At 34.9% G+C, this 21,031-nt stretch overlaps 1 protein-coding gene across 1 annotated transcript in view; it reads right to left on the reverse strand.

Annotated features, from left to right (window-relative positions):
- LOC143251794 (protein gooseberry-neuro-like) overlaps positions 1-21,031 on the reverse strand; it is a 49,326-nt gene that overhangs the window by 10,050 nt on the left and 18,245 nt on the right. The window contains exons 3-4 of the mRNA XM_076503039.1: positions 6,672-6,818; positions 4,409-4,628 (exon numbers count right to left, since the gene is read on the reverse strand). Of these exons, the coding sequence (XP_076359154.1) occupies positions 4,409-4,628; positions 6,672-6,818 (367 nt within the window). The remainder of the gene's footprint in view (positions 1-4,408; positions 4,629-6,671; positions 6,819-21,031) is intronic.

Here is a 21,031-nt window from a genome sequence, read left to right on the forward strand (position 1 = left end):
CCCTCGGATTACGAGTCGAGTGCCTTAACAACCTGTTCATGCCGGGCCCTTACTGAGGGACGCATGGGCTAGTGGTTAAGGCGTTCGGCACGCACCATGGAGGTCGCATGTTCCAATTCCCGTCACACTAAACATGCTCGCCCTTTTAGCCCTAGGGACATTGCATTGTTACAATCAATCTCACTATTCGTTTGTGAAAATGTACCCCAAGACTTGGCGGTAGGTGGTGTTGACTAGTTGCCTTCCCTCTAGTCTTACGCTAATAAATTAGGGACGGCTCGTGTAGCTACGTGCGAAGTTCAAAACAAACCAATATTGGGGGACTGGCAGAAGGTCATCATTAGCTGACCTGACTTGGATGACAAGATTATGGGTTCAGTTCCAACTTAACAAACATTTTTAATGTATTAAGCTCTAATCAATGATTATGCAATCAACATTACGGGGTGGATCTTTCAAATTATTTCTTTGTTTCTTTTAAAAATTTCGCGCAAAGCTACAGAAGGCAAGTTGCACATAACCGTTTTTTTATTCAAAGCTACAGAAGGCAAGTTGCACATAACCGTTCCTTATTCTGAACCGACATACCAGAAGGAAGACAGCCAACATCTGCCGCTATCTCTTAGTGAATCCTTGTCTGACCGAATGGTGGACGTTTCATTGTCAATCTTAGAGCGCATCGATGGCCCCACTGAGCAACTCGTGGTAACAGGACGCGAACCGTGAACTTTTAGATGCACAGTACAGGAACGCTAATCTCCATACTTAAATACTAGAACCAGTGAAGGAATTTTTCAAAAAATTTTGTAATTTCTTTGCGTATTATTAAGCGTCAAACTACACAATGGGCTATCTGTTCTATCCCCACCACGACAGTTGAAACTTTAAATTAATAGATATCCTTTACGCACGTGCCATTTCACTTCTGGCGACGCCTTGTGACGCTAAGACATAACAGTATACGTAAAACGAGAAAGTAGAAAAACAGACAGAGGTGTAAGTGGCTGAATTCCTACCAATCATTTGAAGAAAAATATTTATAATTAGTCAACTTCACGACTTCAGAAGCTAGCGTTATGTTGGTTACCATGGTTATACTTTTGTTACAACACATCGTGTGAAGCCACCATGCGGCTATGCTTTTAAGTTCGAAAGAAAATGGATTGCAATTTAAACCACGTGCCTAAAACAGTGATAATTAACCATGCCAATGTTTTCTATTGTTAATCAATTTACAGAAAGTATTTTATTATGGACAACTTATACCCACTCACTTCCATTAGTAGCTATCATCGTTGTTATGTAACATTAATAAGATTACACACCACACATTTGAATAAAGCGTATGAACTAAAAATGCATATTATACTTCATCGTATAAATTGGAATAACTTTTCTTGTCAAACGAACAATGTATTATTAAGTAAGGTAGTGTTTAATAATGGGGATTGACCAGGATTCCAAATATTTCACGCGCCGAAAAACCACCCTGTCGAATTTTAAGCGAAAACCCGACCATTAAAAGTATTGAGTACGATACATTATGCGTATATATATCAATAATAAACTAAAAGGGTCGCTAACGTTTTTGGTAAGACAACTTAAAAATGTCTAAAACAGCAACTTTTTCGTCTACTGCCTGCCTATCTGATCACGTCAGTGGGGCTAGCGCCTAGGCGGGTCTGACTATCGTAACAAGATTTCTATAGCTTTCTTTATTGATCTATGGGTATCCACTTTTGACATTCCGATAAACATCCATACAATATACAGGTATAATATAAATGTTAAACATATCATGCACGTACTTCAGTATCTTTGCAACCAATGAATGACGTAGCAAATCAATTGATAGACACACGACGATTTCTAAAGGTAAAGTATATACTTTATACAGGTATAACATAAAAAGTAAACAAACAAAGGTATTAAAAGTTATGAACTTTAAAATAAAGTAGGGATGATTCTATAAAAAATAATCAAATAAGAATCAAAACCACAATTACAGATTTATAAAATTTAATCCATAATTTAGCAGCTTTATACACTTATCTGTAGGCCATAGAAAGGATCACATTTTATAAATTTGAAATTATGATTTTATTTCTTGTTTCACTACTTTTTATAGCAGGATTTGCTTTATAATATAATATTATACATACAATAGTTTCGTGATTTACACGTGTAGTTACATACTTCATCTCATTTACTGTTCTAATATTATATTATAAATACAATAGTTTCGTGACTTACACGTGTAGTTATATACTTCATCTCATTTACTGTTCTAATATTATATTATAAATACAATAGTTTCGTGATTTACACGTGTAGTTACATACTTCATCTCATTTACTGTTCTAATATTATATTACAAATACAATAGTTTCGTGATTTACACGTGTAGTTACATACTTCATCTCATTTACTGTTCTAATATTATATTATAAATACAATAGTTTCGTGACTTACACGTGTAGTTACATACTTCATCTCATTAACTGTTCTAATATTATATTATAAATACAATAGTTTCGTGATTTACACGTGTAGTTACATACTTCATCTCATTTACTGTTCTAATATTATATTATAAATACAATAGTTTCGTGACTTACACGTGTAGTTACATACTTCATCTCATTAACTGTTATAATATTATATTATAAATACAATAGTTTCGTGACTTACACGTGTAGTTACATACTTCATCTCATTAACTGTTCTAATATTATATTATAAATACAATAGTTTCGTGATTTACACGTGTAGTTACATACTTCATCTCATTTACTGTTCTAATATTATATTATAAATACAATAGTTTCGTGACTTACACGTGTAGTTACATACTTCATCTCATTTACTGTTCTAATATTATATTACAAATACAATAGTTTCGTGACTTACACGTGTAGTTACATACTTCATCTCATTTACTGTTCTAATATTATATTACAAATACAATAGTTTCGTGACTTACACGTGTAGTTACATACTTCATCTCATTTACTGTTCTAATATTATATTATAAATACAATAGTTTCGTGATTTACACGTGTAGTTGTATACTTCATCTCATTTACTGTTCTAATATTATATTATAAATACAATAGTTTCGTGACTTACACGTGTAGTTACATACTTCATCTCATTTACTGTTCTAATATTATATTACAAATACAATAGTTTCGTGACTTACACGTGTAGTTACATACTTCATCTCATTTACTGTTCTAATATTATATTATAAATACAATAGTTTCGTGACTTACACGTGTAGTTACATACTTCATCTCATTTACTGTTCTAATATTATATTATAAATACAATAGTTTCGTGATTTACACGTGTAGTTACATACTTCATCTCATTTACTGTTCTAATATTATATTATAAATACAATAGTTTCGTGACTTACACGTGTAGTTACATACTTCATCTCATTTACTGTTCTAATATTATATTACAAATACAATAGTTTCGTGACTTACACGTGTAGTTACATACTTCATCTCATTTACTGTTCTAATATAATATTATACATACAATAGTTTCGTGATTTACACGTGTAGTTGTATACTTCATCTCATTTACTGTTCTAATATTATATTATAAATACAATAGTTTCGTGACTTACACGTGTAGTTACATACTTCATCTCATTTACTGTTCTAATATTATATTATAAATACAATAGTTTCGTGACTTACACGTGTAGTTGTATACTTCATCTCATTAACTGTTCTAATATTATATTATAAATACAATAGTTTCGTGACTTACACGTGTAGTTGTATATTTCATCTCATTAACTGTTCTAATATTATATTATAAATACAATAGTTTCGTGACTTACACGTGTAGTTATATACTTCATCTCATTTACTGTTCTAATATTATATTATAAATACAATAGTTTCGTGACTTACACGTGTAGTTATATACTTCATCTCATTTACTGTTATAATATTATATTATAAATACAATAGTTTCGTGACTTACACGTGTAGTTATATACTTCATCTCATTTACTGTTCTAATATTATATTATAAATACAATAGTTTCGTGACTTACACGTGTAGTTGTATACATTACTTACGAATATAATATTATACTATACATATAGTTGTTTTAAATCTTGTTCAGATTTTACCGACTATTTTCAGTCCAACTAATTAAACAGCAAACAGCTATGATAAATATATTACTTGAAAACAACAGCTAAGAATATTTAAAATATTATTTCAGTTTATCTGTTTTCGTTTCATCTATTTTTATTTATTAAAATATTTGCTAAATCAATGTGCTCCAAGATGACAGTTTCGCTTCCATCGTACAAAACTAACAGATTAAACAAAAACATTAATATATCAGATAATACAACAAAACCAAAACCAAACTTACAATCCTTCTTCTCGCCAAGAATGCCATCTATTGAGTGCTTGTTGCTATTCTTATTCATTTCTCCGTCTCCACGTTTCTCAGCTCCAGATCCAATAACAGGAATAGTAGCCTCTGGGTCTCCAAAGTGTCTTCCACTTCCTCCACAGGTGGCACCACTTCCGTTACCCCTCAATAACCGACTAATAGAACTAACAGAAGGAGCCGTGCCACGGTCACAATACTGAATAATACAGAGGGAAGGGTAGGGGAGAAAGTGGAAGGAGTATACATTAAATTTTGTAAACGTGACTTCCAACTGGATGTTAGGTAATTAACATGTTAGTATTATTGTATCTAATGCACTTCTGTTTCAGTAACACTACTTACCAAGATTTTTGCATGGTTCATTGATGAAAGGAGGCTCAACTGAACATGAAATGTCACCTCGTGTTAATTCGACAAGTACCACTTCGTAGCTCTCAATACTATCACTGAATCTCATACACTCTGCTCTTTGGAGCTCCAACAGGTCTTCGTGGGACTAGAAAGCTTGAATATAAGACGATAACTTACCAAGGGCCGATTGATGTTCCTTCCATTCTATTGGTCCATAAAGGCTATTCAAATACATTTATTAAATACCACAATTAACTAAGTCTTATTGACCGAGTGCACTGTAATCGTGTTTGTGATGGTTTGAATACTAATCACAGATGGGCAAGGTATATAGTTTGAGAGAAAGATATTATATACCGTAATGTCATCTCGGGTTATCTGTTAATAAAACACAGTCTATAGATTATAGTGATACCTTACCCCTTCCTTCAGAAGTCATCTGTTAATAAAACAGTCTATAGCTTACAGTGATACCTTACCCCTTCCTTCACAAGCTATCTGTTAATAAAACAGTCTATAGATCACAGTGATACCTTACCCCTTCCTTCACAAGTTATCTGTTAATAAAACAGTCTATAGATTACAGTGATACCTTACCCCTTTCTTCACAAGTTATCTGTTAATAAAACAGTCTATAGATCACAGTGATACCTTACCCCTTCCTTCACAACTTATCTGTTAATAAAACAGTCTATAGATTACAGTGATACCTTACCCCTTCCTTCACAAGTTATCTGTTAATAAAACAGTCTATAGATTACAGTGATACCTTACCCCTTCCTTCACAAGTTATCTGTTAATAAAACAGTCTATAGATTACAGTGATACCTTACCCCTTCCTTCACAAGTTATCTCTTAATAAAACAGTCTATAGATTACAGTGATACCTTACCCCTTCCTTCACAAGTTATCTGTTAATAAAACAGTCCATAGATTACAGTGATACCTTACCCTTCCTTCACAAGTTATCTGTTAATAAAGTCTATAGATTACAGTGATACCTTACCCTTCCTTCACAAGCTATCTGTTAATAAAACAGTCTATAGATCACAGTGATACCTTACCCCTTCCTTCACAAGCTATCTGTTAATAAAACAGTCTATAGATTACAGTGATACCTTACCCCTTCCTTCACAAGCTATCTGTTAATAAAACAGTCTATAGATTACAGTGATACCTTACCCGTTCCTTCACAAGCTATCTGTTAATAAAACAGTCTATAGATTACAGTGATACCTTACCCCTTCCTTCACAAGTTATCTGTTAATAAAACAGTCTATAGATTACAGTGATACCTTACCCCTTTCTTCACAAGTTATCTGTTAATAAAACAGTCTATAGATTACAGTGATACCTTACCCCTTTCTTCACAAGTTATCTGTTAATAAAACAGTCTATAGATTACAGTGATACCTTACCCCTTCCTTCACAAGTTATCTCTTAATAAAACAGTCTATAGATTACAGTGATACCTTACCCCTTCCTTCACAAGTTATCTGTTAATAAAACAGTCCATAGATTACAGTGATACCTTACCCCTTCCTTCACAAGTTATCTGTTAATAAAAGTCTATAGATTACAGTGATACCTTACCCCTTCCTTCACAAGCTATCTGTTAATAAAACAGTCTATAGATCACAGTGATACCTTACCCCTTCCTTCACAAGCTATCTGTTAATAAAACAGTCTATAGATTACAGTGATACCTTACCCCTTCCTTCACAAGCTATCTGTTAATAAAACAGTCTATAGATTACAGTGATACCTTACCCGTTCCTTCACAAGCTATCTGTTAATAAAACAGTCTATAGATTACAGTGATACCTTACCCCTTCCTTCACAAGTTATCTGTTAATAAAACAGTCTATAGATTACAGTGATACCTTACCCCTTCCTTCACAAGTCTGTCCCTAATCTCCCAGCTAAAGATACCAGGATTCTCTTTCTTGTACTCTTCGATTTTCTTTTCCACATCTGGTGAGGCGACACGTGGCTTGCTGCCCCCGATAACTCCTGGTCTAATGCTACCCGTTTCCTAAGGATGAACATTAGGAACATCTGTGAATAGACCATACAGTTCTACCGGCCAACACTAGGAACATATGTAAACAATCTATACAGTTCTACCGGCCAACATTAGGAACATCTGTGAATAGACCATACAGTTCTATCGGCCAACACTAGGAACATATGTAAACAATCTATACAGTTCTACCGACCAACATTAGGAACATCTGTGAATAGACCATACAGTTCTATCGGCCAACACTAGGAACATATGTAAACAATCTATACAGTTCTATCGGCCAACATTAGGAACATCTGTGAATAGACTATACAGTTCTATCGGCCAACACTAGGAACATATGTAAACAATCTATACAGTTCTACCGACCAACATTAGGAACATCTGTGAATAGACCATACAGTTCTATCGGCCAACACTAGGAACATATGTAAACAATCTATACAGTTCTATCGGCCAACATTAGGAACATCTGTGAATAGACTATACAGTTCTATCGGCCAACATTAGGAACATCTGTGAATAGACCATACAGTTCTAACGACCAACATTAGGAACATCTGTGAATGGACTATACAGTTCTATCGGCCAACATTAGGAACATCTGTGAATAGACTATATAGTTCTAACGACCAACATTAGGAACATCTGTGAATAGACTATACAGTTCTACCGGCCAACATTAGGAACATCTGTGAATAGACTATACAGTTCTACCGGCCAACATTAGGAACATCTGTGAACAATCTGTACAGTTCTACCGGCCAACATTAGGAACATCTGTGAATAGACTATACAGTTCTACCGGCCAACACTGGGAACATATGTAACCAATCTATACAGTTCTACCGGCCAACATTAGGAACATCTGTGAAAAATCTGTACAGTTCTACCGGCCAACATTAGGAACATCTGTGAATAGACTATACAGTTCTACCGGCCAACATTAGGAACATCTGTGAACAATCTGTACAGTTCTACCGGCCAACATTAGGAACATCTGTGAACAATCTGTACAGTTCTACCGGCCAACATTAGGAACATCTGTGAATAGACTATACAGTTCTACCGGCCAACATTAGGAACATCTGTGAATAGACTATACAGTTCTACCGGCCAACATTAGGAACATCTGTGAACAATCTGTACAGTTCTACCGGCCAACATTAGGAACATCTGTGAATAGACTATACAGTTCTACCGGCCAACACTGGGAACATATGTAACCAATCTATACAGTTCTACCGGCCAACATTAGGAACATCTGTGAAAAATCTGTACAGTTCTACCGGCCAACATTAGGAACATCTGTGAATAGACTATACAGTTCTACCGGCCAACATTAGGAACATCTGTGAACAATCTGTACAGTTCTACCGGCCAACATTAGGAACATCTGTGAACAATCTGTACAGTTCTACCGGCCAACATTAGGAACATCTGTGAATAGACTATACAGTTCTACCGGCCAACACTAGGAACATATGTAACCAATCTATACAGTTCTACCGGCAAACACTGGGAACATATGTAAACCATCTATACAGTTCTACCGGCCAACACTAGGAACATATGTAAACAATCTATACAGTTCTATCTGTCAATATTAGGGGGGTCAACAAACAATCTATGCAGTTCTATCTGTCACAATTAGTGGGATAAACAAACAATCTATGCAGTTCTATCTATCAACATTAGGGGGCTCAACAAACAATCTATGCAGTTCTATCTATCAACATTAGGGGGGTCAACAAACAATCTATGCAGTTCTATCTATCAGCATTAGGGGGGTGAACAAACAATCTATACAGTTCTATCTATCAACATTAGGGGGTCAACAAACAATCTATACAGTTCTATCTATCAACATTAGGAGGGTCAACAAACAATCTATACAGTTCTATCTATCAACATTAGGGAGGTCAACAAACAATCTATACAGTTCTATCTATCAACATTAGGGGGTCAACAAACAATCTATACAGTTCTATCTATCAACATTAGGGGGGTCAAGAAACAATCTATACAGTTCTATCTATCAACATTAGGGAGGTCAACAAACAATCTATACAGTTCTATCTATCAACATTAGGGGGTCAACAAACAATGTATACAGTTCTATCTATCAACATTAGGGGGGGTCAACAAACAATCTATACAGTTCTATCTATCAACATTAGGGGGGTCAACAAACAATCTATACAGTTCTATCTATCAACATTAGGGGGTCAACAAACAATGTATACAGTTCTATCTATCAACATTAGGGAGGTCAACAAATAATCTATACAGTTCTATCTATCAACATTAGGGTGGTCAACAAACAATCTATGCAGTTCTATCTATCAACATTAGGGGGGTCAACAAACAATCTATACAGTTCTATCTATCAACATTAGGGGGGTCAACAAACAATCTATACAGTTCTATCTATCAACATTAGGGGGATCAACAAACAATCTACAGGTGTACTCTACAGCTTGATAATTTATCGATTATTGATTATATTGATACGTTCCGCGAAAATTATCAGTAAAATGAAATTAGTGTTTCTAATTTTTACTATTCTGTATTATTTTATCAGTTTTCTAATTTTTTACTATTCCTATTATTTTATCAGTTCTCTAACTTTTACTATTCTCTATTATTTTATCAGTTCTCTAACTTTTACTATTCTCTATCATTTTATCAGTTCTCTAATTTTTACTATTCTCTATTATTTTATCAGTTCTCTAATGTTTACTCTTCTCTATTATTTTATCAGTTCATGTAACTGAAATATTATCGTATCCACCGCAAGTATCGAAACCCAATTTCAACATTTACGAGAGTTTTCTTCTTAATTCGAGGTTGTTCACTTTTCAGACCTTTATGGTTTGGCGATCAGAGGATATGTCTTCTGATATGAAGATCTCGGGTTCGATTCCCGTTACAACCAAATTTGATCACTCTTTGAGTTGAGAAGGTATTGTAATTTGTTTATATCTTCCAGAGTTATACCTACTACACTGTACGTACTACCTACCACAGTCCCTAATTCTGATGTGACAACTGGAGAAAAGGCAACTAGCCAGCAGCATCCACCTTCAAACCTTAATCTACTTTGGTATTAAATAAGGTGTTCAATGTACTGTTTATTTTTAAACTCAAGTTGTAAATTTATAATACTGTAAGTTCACTGTTAAACAACAAATTTACTGTGTATGTGTTATGTTTGTACCGCCCAGCCTATTATGAAATTTCCCGACTCTTTGTTGTGGTACAAAGTTGTAACAGGCACTTGGACGTCTCGAACCCTCAACTTTCTAACCAGTGTAGGGTGCAACGCTTGCAAAGCAGCATTCTTTCTCCACTTGATTATGCCAACCCATGAACCGTGTGATAGATTATAAGTGTAAACATTATAATTTGTTTGTTCTGAATTTCGGGCAAAGGTACACGCAGGCTATCTGCGATAGCCGTCCCTAATTTTGCAGTGTAAGACTATAGGGAAGGCAGCTAGTCATCACCACCCACCGCCAACTCTAAAGCTACTGTTTTACCAACGAATAGTGGGATTGATCGTTACATTATAACGCCCCCACGGCTGAAAGGGCAAGCATCTTTGGTGTGACGGAGATTCGAACCCTCGACCCTCAGATTACGAATCGAGTGCCTTAACCACCTGGCCATACCGGGCCTAACATTATAATCGTGTTTCAATACCCTAACAAGATTGATAAATTGCAAATTTTAAGACTAATAATTTTATTCGTGTAAGAACATAAAAACACGATATTTAAGTTTGCTTTTAGAATAGACATTAAATCATATAAAATGATACTGTCATCTGCTATGTACCTATAGGTTGTCATTGTGATATAGGCCTAGAAAAAAAATTGTATTTACGCCGTAACAAACTGTCCAGTGAACACAGCTAAATGTTTACACCAACAATTTTTATGGTGTGAAAGCTGGCGACGCATTGTTATAATTAATTTTATATGTCATAAGACATTACGTTAGGCCTATTATGTTTTATAACACTAGATTTTGTTATCTAGTACGTTAGGGATCTTCAAGAATTATAACGATTTTATCCCTCTTATGAGGTTCCTAATGAACACGTCAAAAAGTTTTGATGGATTTGTTTGTAATTAAGCACAAAACAATATAATGTACTATCAGTGTTCTGCTCACCAGGGCTCACAAAACAATATAATGTACTATCAGTATTCTGCCCACCAGGAATTACAAAACAATATAATGTACTATCAGTGTTCTGCTCACCTGGGGTCACAAAACAATATAATGTACTATCAGTGTTCTGTTCACCAGGGGTCACAAAACAATATAATGTACTATCAGTGTTCTGTTCACCAGGGGTCACAAAACAATATAATGTACTATCAGTATTCTGCCCACCAGGAATTACAAAACAATATAATGTACTATCAATGTTCTGCTCACCAGGGCTCACAAAACAATATAATGTACTATCAGTGTTCTGCTCACCTGGGGTCACAAAACAATATAATGTACTATCAGTGTTCTGTTCACCAGGGGTCACAAAACAATATAATGTACTATCAGTATTCTGCCCACCAGGAATTACAAAACAATATAATGTACTATCAGTGTTCTGCTCACCAGGGCTCACAAAACAATATAATGTACTATCAGTGTTCTGTTCACCTGGGGTCACAAAACAATATAATGTACTATCAGTGTCCTGTTCACCAGGGGTCACAAAACAATATAATGTACTATCAGTATTCTGCCCACCAGGAATTACAAAACAATATAATGTACTATCAGTGTTCTGCTCACCAGGGCTCACAAAACAATATAATGTACTATCAGTGTTCTGCTCACCTGGGGTCACAAAACAATATAATGTACTATCAGTGTTCTGTTCACCAGGGGTCACAAAACAATATAATGTACTATCAGTATTCTGCCCACCAGGAATTACAAAACAATATAATGTACTATCAGTGTTCTGCTCACCAGGGGTCACAAAACAATATAATGTACTATCAGTGTTCTGCCCACCAGGAATTACAAAACAATATAATGTACTATCAGTGTTCTGCTCACCAGGGATCACAAAACAATATAATGTACTATCAGTGTTCTGCCCACCAGGGGTCACAAAACAATATAATGTACTATCAGTATTCTGCCCACCAGGAATTACAAAACAATATAATGTACTATCAGTGTTCTGCTCACCAGGGGTCACAAAACAATATAATGTACTATCAGTGTTCTGCCCACCAGGAATTACAAAACAATATAATGTACTATCAGTGTTCTGCTCACCAGGGATCACAAAACAATATAATGTACTATCAGTGTTCTGCCCACCAGGGGTCACAAAACAATATAATGTACTATCAGTGTTCTGCTCACCAGGGGTCACAAAACAATATAATGTACTATCGGTGTTCTGCCCACCAGGGGTCACAAAACAATATAATGTACTGTCAGTGTTCTGCTCATTAGGGGTATATCAAAAACCGGATTCTAGTACTGTTAAGCTCGCAGATATATCGATGTAACACTTGGGGGGGGGGTAATTTTGGGGAGACTTAACTTGGAAGTATATCTTATAAAATCCCACTTAATAAAAGCATCACTAAATTTATATTAAAATATAATTAACCCTAATAACCTTTATAGATTCTTATTAAAATATATTCAAATATAACGACCTTAATAAATTTATATTAAAATATATTCAAACGTAATTGTTTTTTATGATCATTACACTAATTTGTGCCAATAAGCCTATTCATTTAAAGTTGGTTTCTTGTATTAATGTATAAATTTTACTTCCCCCATCACCAATCACAAAATTTCAAATTTTCTTTTTAGCAGCACGCTTGTTTCACTTTGTTGACAGTAATTACATCAGTAATCATGTTTCTGTAACAAAACTGTCCAATCGTTGAACATAAATTTATTTTTTTGTGTATTAAGTTTCAGGTAAAGTAACAAGAGGGTTATCTGCGCTAGCAAATGAAGTATAATAAAGGTTACATTCGGGACGAAACTTAGTTTATATGGATACTGGTAACGACATTTCAGATGTCTACATAGGACTCAAGAGGACATACGAAAGGACGAAACTTAGTTTATATGGATACTGGTAACGACATTTCAGATGTCTACATAGGACTCAAGAGGACATACGAAAAAACGAAACTTAGTTTATATGGATACTGGTAACGACATTTCAGATGTCTACATAGGACTCAAGAGGACATACGAAAGGACGAAACTTAGTTTATATGGATACTGGTAACGACATTTCAGATGTCTACATAGGACTCAAGAGGACATACGAAAAAACGAAACTTAGTTTATATGGATACTGGTAACGACATTTCAGATGTCTACATAGGACTCAAGAGGACATACGAAAGGACGAAACTTAGTTTATATGGATACTGGTAACGACATTTCAGATGTCTACATAGGACTCAAGAGGACATACGAAAGGACGAAACTTAGTTTATATGGATACTGGTAACGACATTTCAGATGTCTACATAGGACTCAAGAGAACATATGAAAGGACGAAACTTAGTTTATATGGATACTGGTAACGACATTTCAGATGTCTACATAGGACTCAAGAGAACATATGAAAGGACGAAACTTAGTTTATATGGATACTGGTAACGACATTTCAGATGTCTACATAGGACTCAAGAGGACATACGAAAGGACGAAACTTAGTTTATATGGATACTGGTAACGACATTTCAGATGTCTACATAGGACTCAAGAGAACATACGAAAGGACGAAACTTAGTTTATATGGATACTGGTAACGACATTTCAGATGTCTACATAGGACTCAAGAGGACATACGAAAGGACGAAACTTAGTTTATATGGATACTGGTAACGACATTTCAGATGTCTACATAGAACTCAAGAGGACATACGAAAGGACGAAACTTAGTTTATATGGATACTGGTAACGACATTTCAGATGTCTACATAGGACTCAAGAGGACATACGAAAGGACGAAACTTAGTTTATATGGATACTGGTAACGACATTTCAGATGTCTACATAGAACTCAAGAGGACATACGAAAGGACGAAACTTAGTTTATATGGATACTGGTAACGACATTTCAGATGTCTACATAGGACTCAAGAGGACATACGAAAGGACGAAACTTAGTTTATATGGATACTGGTAACGACATTTCAGATGTCTACATAGGACTCAAGAGGACATACGAGAGGACGAAACTTAGTTTATATGGACACTATGTGTGAGACTCTCCCACATCCACCAGTAGCTATTAGTGGCATTAATTACAATTTTGAGGTCATTTTTGTTGATATTTAAGACTATTAGGAACCTTATAACAAACAAAGTTCTGGTCACCTGAGAAATTTGTGGCGTAAGAAATGTCGGTAACGCAGACTACCAAATGTGTAGCTAAACTAAACCAATTCAATGATAATTCTATGGTTAAAATACGGTCAGGCTTCTAGTTTAAAATAATGTAGTACATTTCAGTAAAAATGAAACAAACAAAGTATATTAATTTCCAGTTGACAACTACTTCAGTTTATACTCATAGATATCTTAACAAAATGTATAATTCGACTTTAACAGCGAGGTTTTTATTCACGGCATGTCATTCTCTTATATCCACACTTTCACTTCTGAAGTTCCGGTATAGGAAGCCTGTTTCTTTCCCAGAGCTGCACGAGCTAAGTGTACTTCTCAGAATGAAACAACGTGGGACTATTGAAAGTAGCGAGTCTGGCTTCAATCCTTTAACAATAGTCCAGTTCCCAAACTTGCAGGTGACTTTTGGCGGACTAACAGACTTCAACAAACGACCCGGGAAATCAAAATCCCATAATCCCCGCCCACCCCAGCAGCAAAAGCCGCCGTAAATCAGATCAGTATGATCATTTATGGAAAAGGAAAATACCCGCTCGGTTTTGTTCCATTAAGCTCTTTTTTGTTCCTTTAGGATGATCATGAAGAGCGATGATGGGAGCGACCCCTATCGTAAGAGCGGTGAAGGTAAACCGTATAATGTTCTCTGTGCAAATGCAGGGAAAAGGCGGATCCAGAAGCGACGTGTGCAGCGATTTTGAAAACGGAGATTAAGTTGTTCGTTGCGTTGCAATCGGTGGGAAAATATGGGCGTAAACAAGTTTATTGCGATTAATGTCAGTGTAACACAAGCTACAAAAGTGTTCACATAATCTCCTAACGAAACGCTTCCACTGTCGGAAACCGCAGGCACTGTATAATGTAGTCACAGTGACTTGTGTCCGGTAGACGACGGACAGAACCATGGAATGTTAACGTTATAACAAACGTATCCTTTATACCACGGAGAAAAATAGCGGTATCTAAACGTCGCAATAAATATATCCTTAACCTAAGCCAATCTTCCAACGCCGCCAAAAATTATTCCGGTGGTGAACTAAAATCTGTTTGGTAATTCGTGTCCAATTGATACTAAAATAATATTTCAAAGACTTTACCCACAAGTGATGCATACGGACCCCATTGCCTGATATGTATTATACTAAGAACATACTCTTCCGTGTAGTAAAATAGAAGATAGCGTTGTTTTTTCGTGTTTAACACTAACATGGTAATACCATAAATCTCCGAGATTTTAAGAAAGCCATTTTCTCCCGTCGTTTTACGTTAGAAAATCAAACACATTCCTATTCTTTCAGGGTATGAGGAGCTGTAGTGAACCGCATATCAAAAAGTCCGAGGTTCGAACTGCAATGCCGCTGAGCACATTCCGCAACTTCAGCTGCAAGTGCGTTATAAAGGTGACAATCAGCTTCAAAATACACCTTAATTAAAGATTCTAATAAAGCCCTTGCTGCTGTTGACCCGCTTTAGTGCTTGTTAAGCCTGCCTGTCCATATAAAAAGTAATTTATTTTAAAGAACAGCATTTTAACTAAATTTCGTACAATGATCTGAACGTTCAGCACGTTTGTTCAACATGTGGTTCTTAAGTTTAAAACTACTGAACAATAAATATGGAGTATGTTAACAAACTAATCATTAACTTGTTTTCACTTAAATTGTAAATATGAGGTGAATTAACAGGAGTTTATAAGTTTATAAAAGTCTCCTTAGTAAATATGAACCAGTACGAGTAGATTAACAGGAGTTTATAAGTTTATAAAAGTCTCCTTAGTAAATATGAACCAGTACGAGTAGATTGACAGGAGTCTATAAGTTTATAAAAGTCTCCTTAGTAAATATGAACCAGTACGAGTAGATTAACAGGAGTTTATAAGTTTATAAAAGTCTCCTTAGTAAATATGAACCAGTACGAGTAGATTAACAGGAGTCTATAAGTTTATAAAAGTCTCCTTAGTAAATATGAACCAGTACGAGTAGATTAACAGAAGTTTATAAGTTTATAAAAGTCTCCTTAGTAAATATGAACCAGTACGAGTAAATTAACAGGAGTTTATAAGTTTATAAAAGTCTCCTTAGTAAATATGAACCAGTACGAGTAGATTAACAGGAGTTTATAAGTTTATAAAAGTCTCCTTAGTAAATATGAACCAGTAAGAGTAAATTAACAGGAGTTTATAAGTTTATAAAAGTCACCTTAGTAAATATGAACCAGTACGAGTAAATTAACAGGAGTTTATAAGTTTATAAAAGTCTCCTTAGTAAATATGAACCAGTACAAGTAAATTAATAGGAGTTTATAAAAGCTCCTTCGTAAATATGAACCACTACAAGTAATTTATTAGGAGTTTATAGGTTTATGAAAGCTCCTTAGTAAATATGAACCACTACAAGTAATTTATTAGGAGTTTATAGGTTTATGAAAGCTCCTTACTAAATATGAACCAGTACAGGTACGTGAACAGGTTTACGAGTTTATAAAGCTCCAGGCCATGAAAAAAATAAAATATTTACCAACTTCCGTTAATAAAAATATTTTTATTTTCTACGGTATGTTTTTTTCAACGCCAAAAAGTGGCGAAGAAACATTTGGGCGTTTTTTATTATTATTATTATTATATAAAATGCGTTTATATACATAGTATAAAAAAAAAACTACATAAACTTGAAACTGCAGTTTTCAACTTAGACAGCTGGCGTAGAACTGTTAGGCCTAGCAAATCACAGGGTCCTTTCTTTCTTTGTTATCTCAATGCCGTCTAGTCTTAGGACAGCTTTAGCTCTCTCATTTTTCCCCGTAAAGACCAACATAAAACAGTTATTTGTTTTCTAATAACGTCAAACAACAAAATATTACTTCTTAACAATCTGTGTTATGATGTATACAAACATTTCTTTCTCCATCTTTCTGACATAAACCTCCTTCCATCCCACAAGATGGTTAGGCCACCCACGAAGAGTCAAATATTCACGTGCACCGGATACATTGTGCATTTTCTCTCTCGATGGGTTACATATAAACAGCTCCGTGCAAAATTGTTAATGTATTTGTTGAATGTTTTACACGTTATTGTGTGGAAGCAGAGGAACATAACAATAAATCTCCAATAAACAAGTAAAAGTAATATCCAACCAAAACCTAGGTTTTAACAAAAGTGTAAGTTTATCCAAGATATACTTTGAAAACAAACAACTCTATGTTTTCTCTCTCGCTAGCATGTTTTTTTTTTGTAATTTCCCCACAAAGCTACTCGAGGGCTATCTGCGCTAGCCGTCCCTAATTTAGCAGTGTAAGACTGGAGGGAAGGCAGCTAGTCATCACCACCCACCGCCAACTCTTGGGCTACTCTTTTAACAACGAATAGTGGGATTGACCGTTACGTTATAACGCCCCCACGGCTGAAAGGGCGAGCATGTTTGGCGCGACAGGGATGTGAACCTTCAGATTACGAGTCGCACGCCTTAACACGCTTGGCCATACCGGGCCGCTAACATGTCAACAGAAATACTGATGTTATTCGTGTCAATGTTATGTTCGAAATGTAAAATCACCGAAACAAATTTCCGTTTAATAATTGTCAAAGACCGAAATAAAATATCTTTTTGTGTCTGTATGTTTCGTTCTTTGTCTCTTTAGTTCTTTTTGTGTCTGTATGTTTCGTTCTCCAGTGTTTCCAGTTTCACAGTTTCTTCAAATCGCGAGATGAGAAAAATAACTTGTACAAACACCAAAACGGTCCTTGCGGTCCTTCGTAACTTTGGAAATGCTCAAATCGAGAAATGGTCCTTTCTTGGGTTGGATGACTAATTCCTGAGACTTAAGGTAACATATACGTACTTATGTTTCATAATCAACAAATGTAAACGGCCTGAAACTCGAAATTTCTACAGTGTCATTTATTAACTTTGCTTTGAAAATAACCAAATCGTTAATAATGGAAATAAACACTCCGAAATAACATTTCTTTTCAAAGAGAGTTTAGTTTGAAAGAAAACCTGTCAATAGCAAATTAAAGCAAGACTACACGCTGTTTATGTAGATTAGGCATAGAAAACCCAACATAAATTAAATAATAATACGACCTGGCTTTATGACTAATTAACAATATTCTGAATCCGTCAAAATGAAACTGTTAACAACAACGAAACATATTTGAATCCTATTTAAAATCAAGCTGATACAAACAAAGAAACACATTTGAATCATATTTAAAATCAAGCTGTTACAAACAAACACATTTGAATCCCATTTAAAATCAAGCTGTTACAAACAAAGAAACACATTTGAATCCCATTTAAAATCAAGCTGATACAAACAAAGAAACATATTTGAATCCTATTTAAAATCAAGCTGATACAAACAAAGAAACACATTTGAATCATATTTAAAATCAAGCTGATACAAACAAAGAAACACATTGGAATCATATTTAAAATCAAGTTGTTCAAAACAAGGAAACACGTTTGAATCCTATTTAACATGAAACTGTTAACAACAATGAATCACGTTTGAATCCTAGTTAAAATCAAACTGTTAAAAACAAGGAAAGAATTTGAATACTATTTAAAATCAAGCTGTTAAAAACAAGGAAACACGTTTAGATTCCATGTAAAATGAAACTGTTTACAACAAAGAAACACATTTGAATCATATTTAAAATCAAGCTGTTACAAACAAAGAAACACATTTGAATCCTAGTTAAAATCAAACTGTTAAAAACAAGGAAACACATTTGAATCCTAGTTAAAATCAAACTGTTAAAAACAAGGAAACACATTCAAATTCTTATTTAAAATCAAACTGTTAAAAACAATTCATTGCACGTGTTTTATCATCTTAATACGTGAGCAAGAGGAAGACTGTATATTTGATACCTTCGAACCACATATTTTAAACATAACTCTTCTAAACAGAGAATCACCACCCTGGCAAAACGAAACTTTCTAAACATTATAAGCAGCAACAGATGTTAAGTTTCTTCTACATAAAAGTTCTTATAATTATATAAGCAAAATATCATGTATTAAATACTTATTGCAAGGACCTAGAAATGAAACTATCCCAACAATAATGTTATAAAGACATTGTTTTGACTTTGGGACTTGTCCAGAAAGTAGTGGCTATAGATAGACGTTTCTGACTTTGTGGATTTACTTGGGCAAATATAACCACTAGTATCATAAATTACTTGTAGTCTGTCCATGAAAACTTTGAACTAAAACACGAATAAAAAAAGGTTTTCTGTACATCATAGGTCTTGGATAAAGCTGTCAATACAAAACTGAGACCGTCATTACGTATTCAACAAAAAACAAAATTGGAATTAATGGGCCCGACATGGCCAAGCATATTAAGGAGTTCGACTCGTAATCCGAGGGTTCGAATCCCGGTTGCACTAAACATGCTCGCCCTTTCAGCCGTGGGAGCGTTATAAAGTTACTGTCAATCCCACTGTTCGTTGGTAAAAGAGTTGGGGGTGGGTGGTGATGACCAGCTACCTTCCCTCTAGTCTTACACTGCTAAATTAGGGACGGCTAGCGCAGATAGCCCTCGTGTAGCTTTGCACAAAATTCAAAACAAATTCAAATTGGGATTCATAACAAACCCAGAAATTCCATCAAAGAAACATTTGAAACAACATGTCTGTTGAATAATTCGCAGAATACTTCACAAGGTTACGTATTACAAAAACAACAAACAATATGAAATGAAAACACAATCTAATTGTGGTCTACTGTATTCTTCAGAAGTCTTACAGTCAATACAAGCTAACTGTGTTGAATAAAATACAGGTCAAACACCATCCGCATGGACAAAAACAAACAAATTTCCATCCATCACACAGAGAATTTAATAACGTTAATTAACTATGACGAACACCACTCTGGTCTTGGAAGTAACAATATAAACATAAGTTGTCTCAGTGGTTTCGATAGCGAACTGTGGTCAAAATGAATGAAGGTCAGTTTGGCTTCACTGCATCTTCGATATTTGGTAGTACCGAATGTTGAATTTTATCACTTTGTTTTATTAATGTACTTGAACTATATGACGAACGTTTACGAACATTTTAGTTGAATATTTACTAAATAAACGTCAAATGTAATTTAAAAAAAAAAACACGACAAGTTTAACGTATTTCTTACTTTCATCGAGTTTATATTACCTTTTATATGGCTCCCATATCGTGTGTCGTACTATTCTCGTTAAACTTTGGTAGAACAATATACTCTAGTTGTAACAGTGCATTACGTTTCGGTAAATTAAAAACCTAACTGTTGTGAAAAACAGTAAAACGTTTACTGAGCATATATTCACTTCCCTGATACACAATTCTTATTCTTATAAACTGTTTTTTACCGTCTGACAAACAAAATTAAAGGTTGTTACCCGAACATTTTAGATACAAACACATCGGTACTCACTACGTAAAGCTCTTAAACCGAAGTACAAGGGCAGCCAACCTGAGTTTGTAACACTGTCAAATTTCATGTTGTGAGTACAGGGACAGCCAACCTGAGTTTGTAACACTGTCAAATTTCATGTTGTGAGTACAGGGACAGCCAATCTCAATTTGTAACACTGTCAAATTTCATGTTGTGAGTACAGGGACAGCCAATCTCAGTTTGTAACACTGTCAAATTTCATGTTGTGAGTACAGGGACAGCCAATCTCAGTTTGTAACACTGTCAAATTTCATGTTGTGAGTACAGGGACAGCCAATCTCAGTTTGTAACACTGTCAAATTTCATGTTGTGAGTACAGGGGCAGCCAATCTCAATTTGTAACATCGTTAAACT

The sequence above is a fragment of the Tachypleus tridentatus genome, chromosome 6 (genome assembly GCF_004210375.1).
Source record: "Tachypleus tridentatus isolate NWPU-2018 chromosome 6, ASM421037v1, whole genome shotgun sequence".
NCBI lineage: Eukaryota > Metazoa > Arthropoda > Merostomata > Xiphosura > Limulidae > Tachypleus > Tachypleus tridentatus.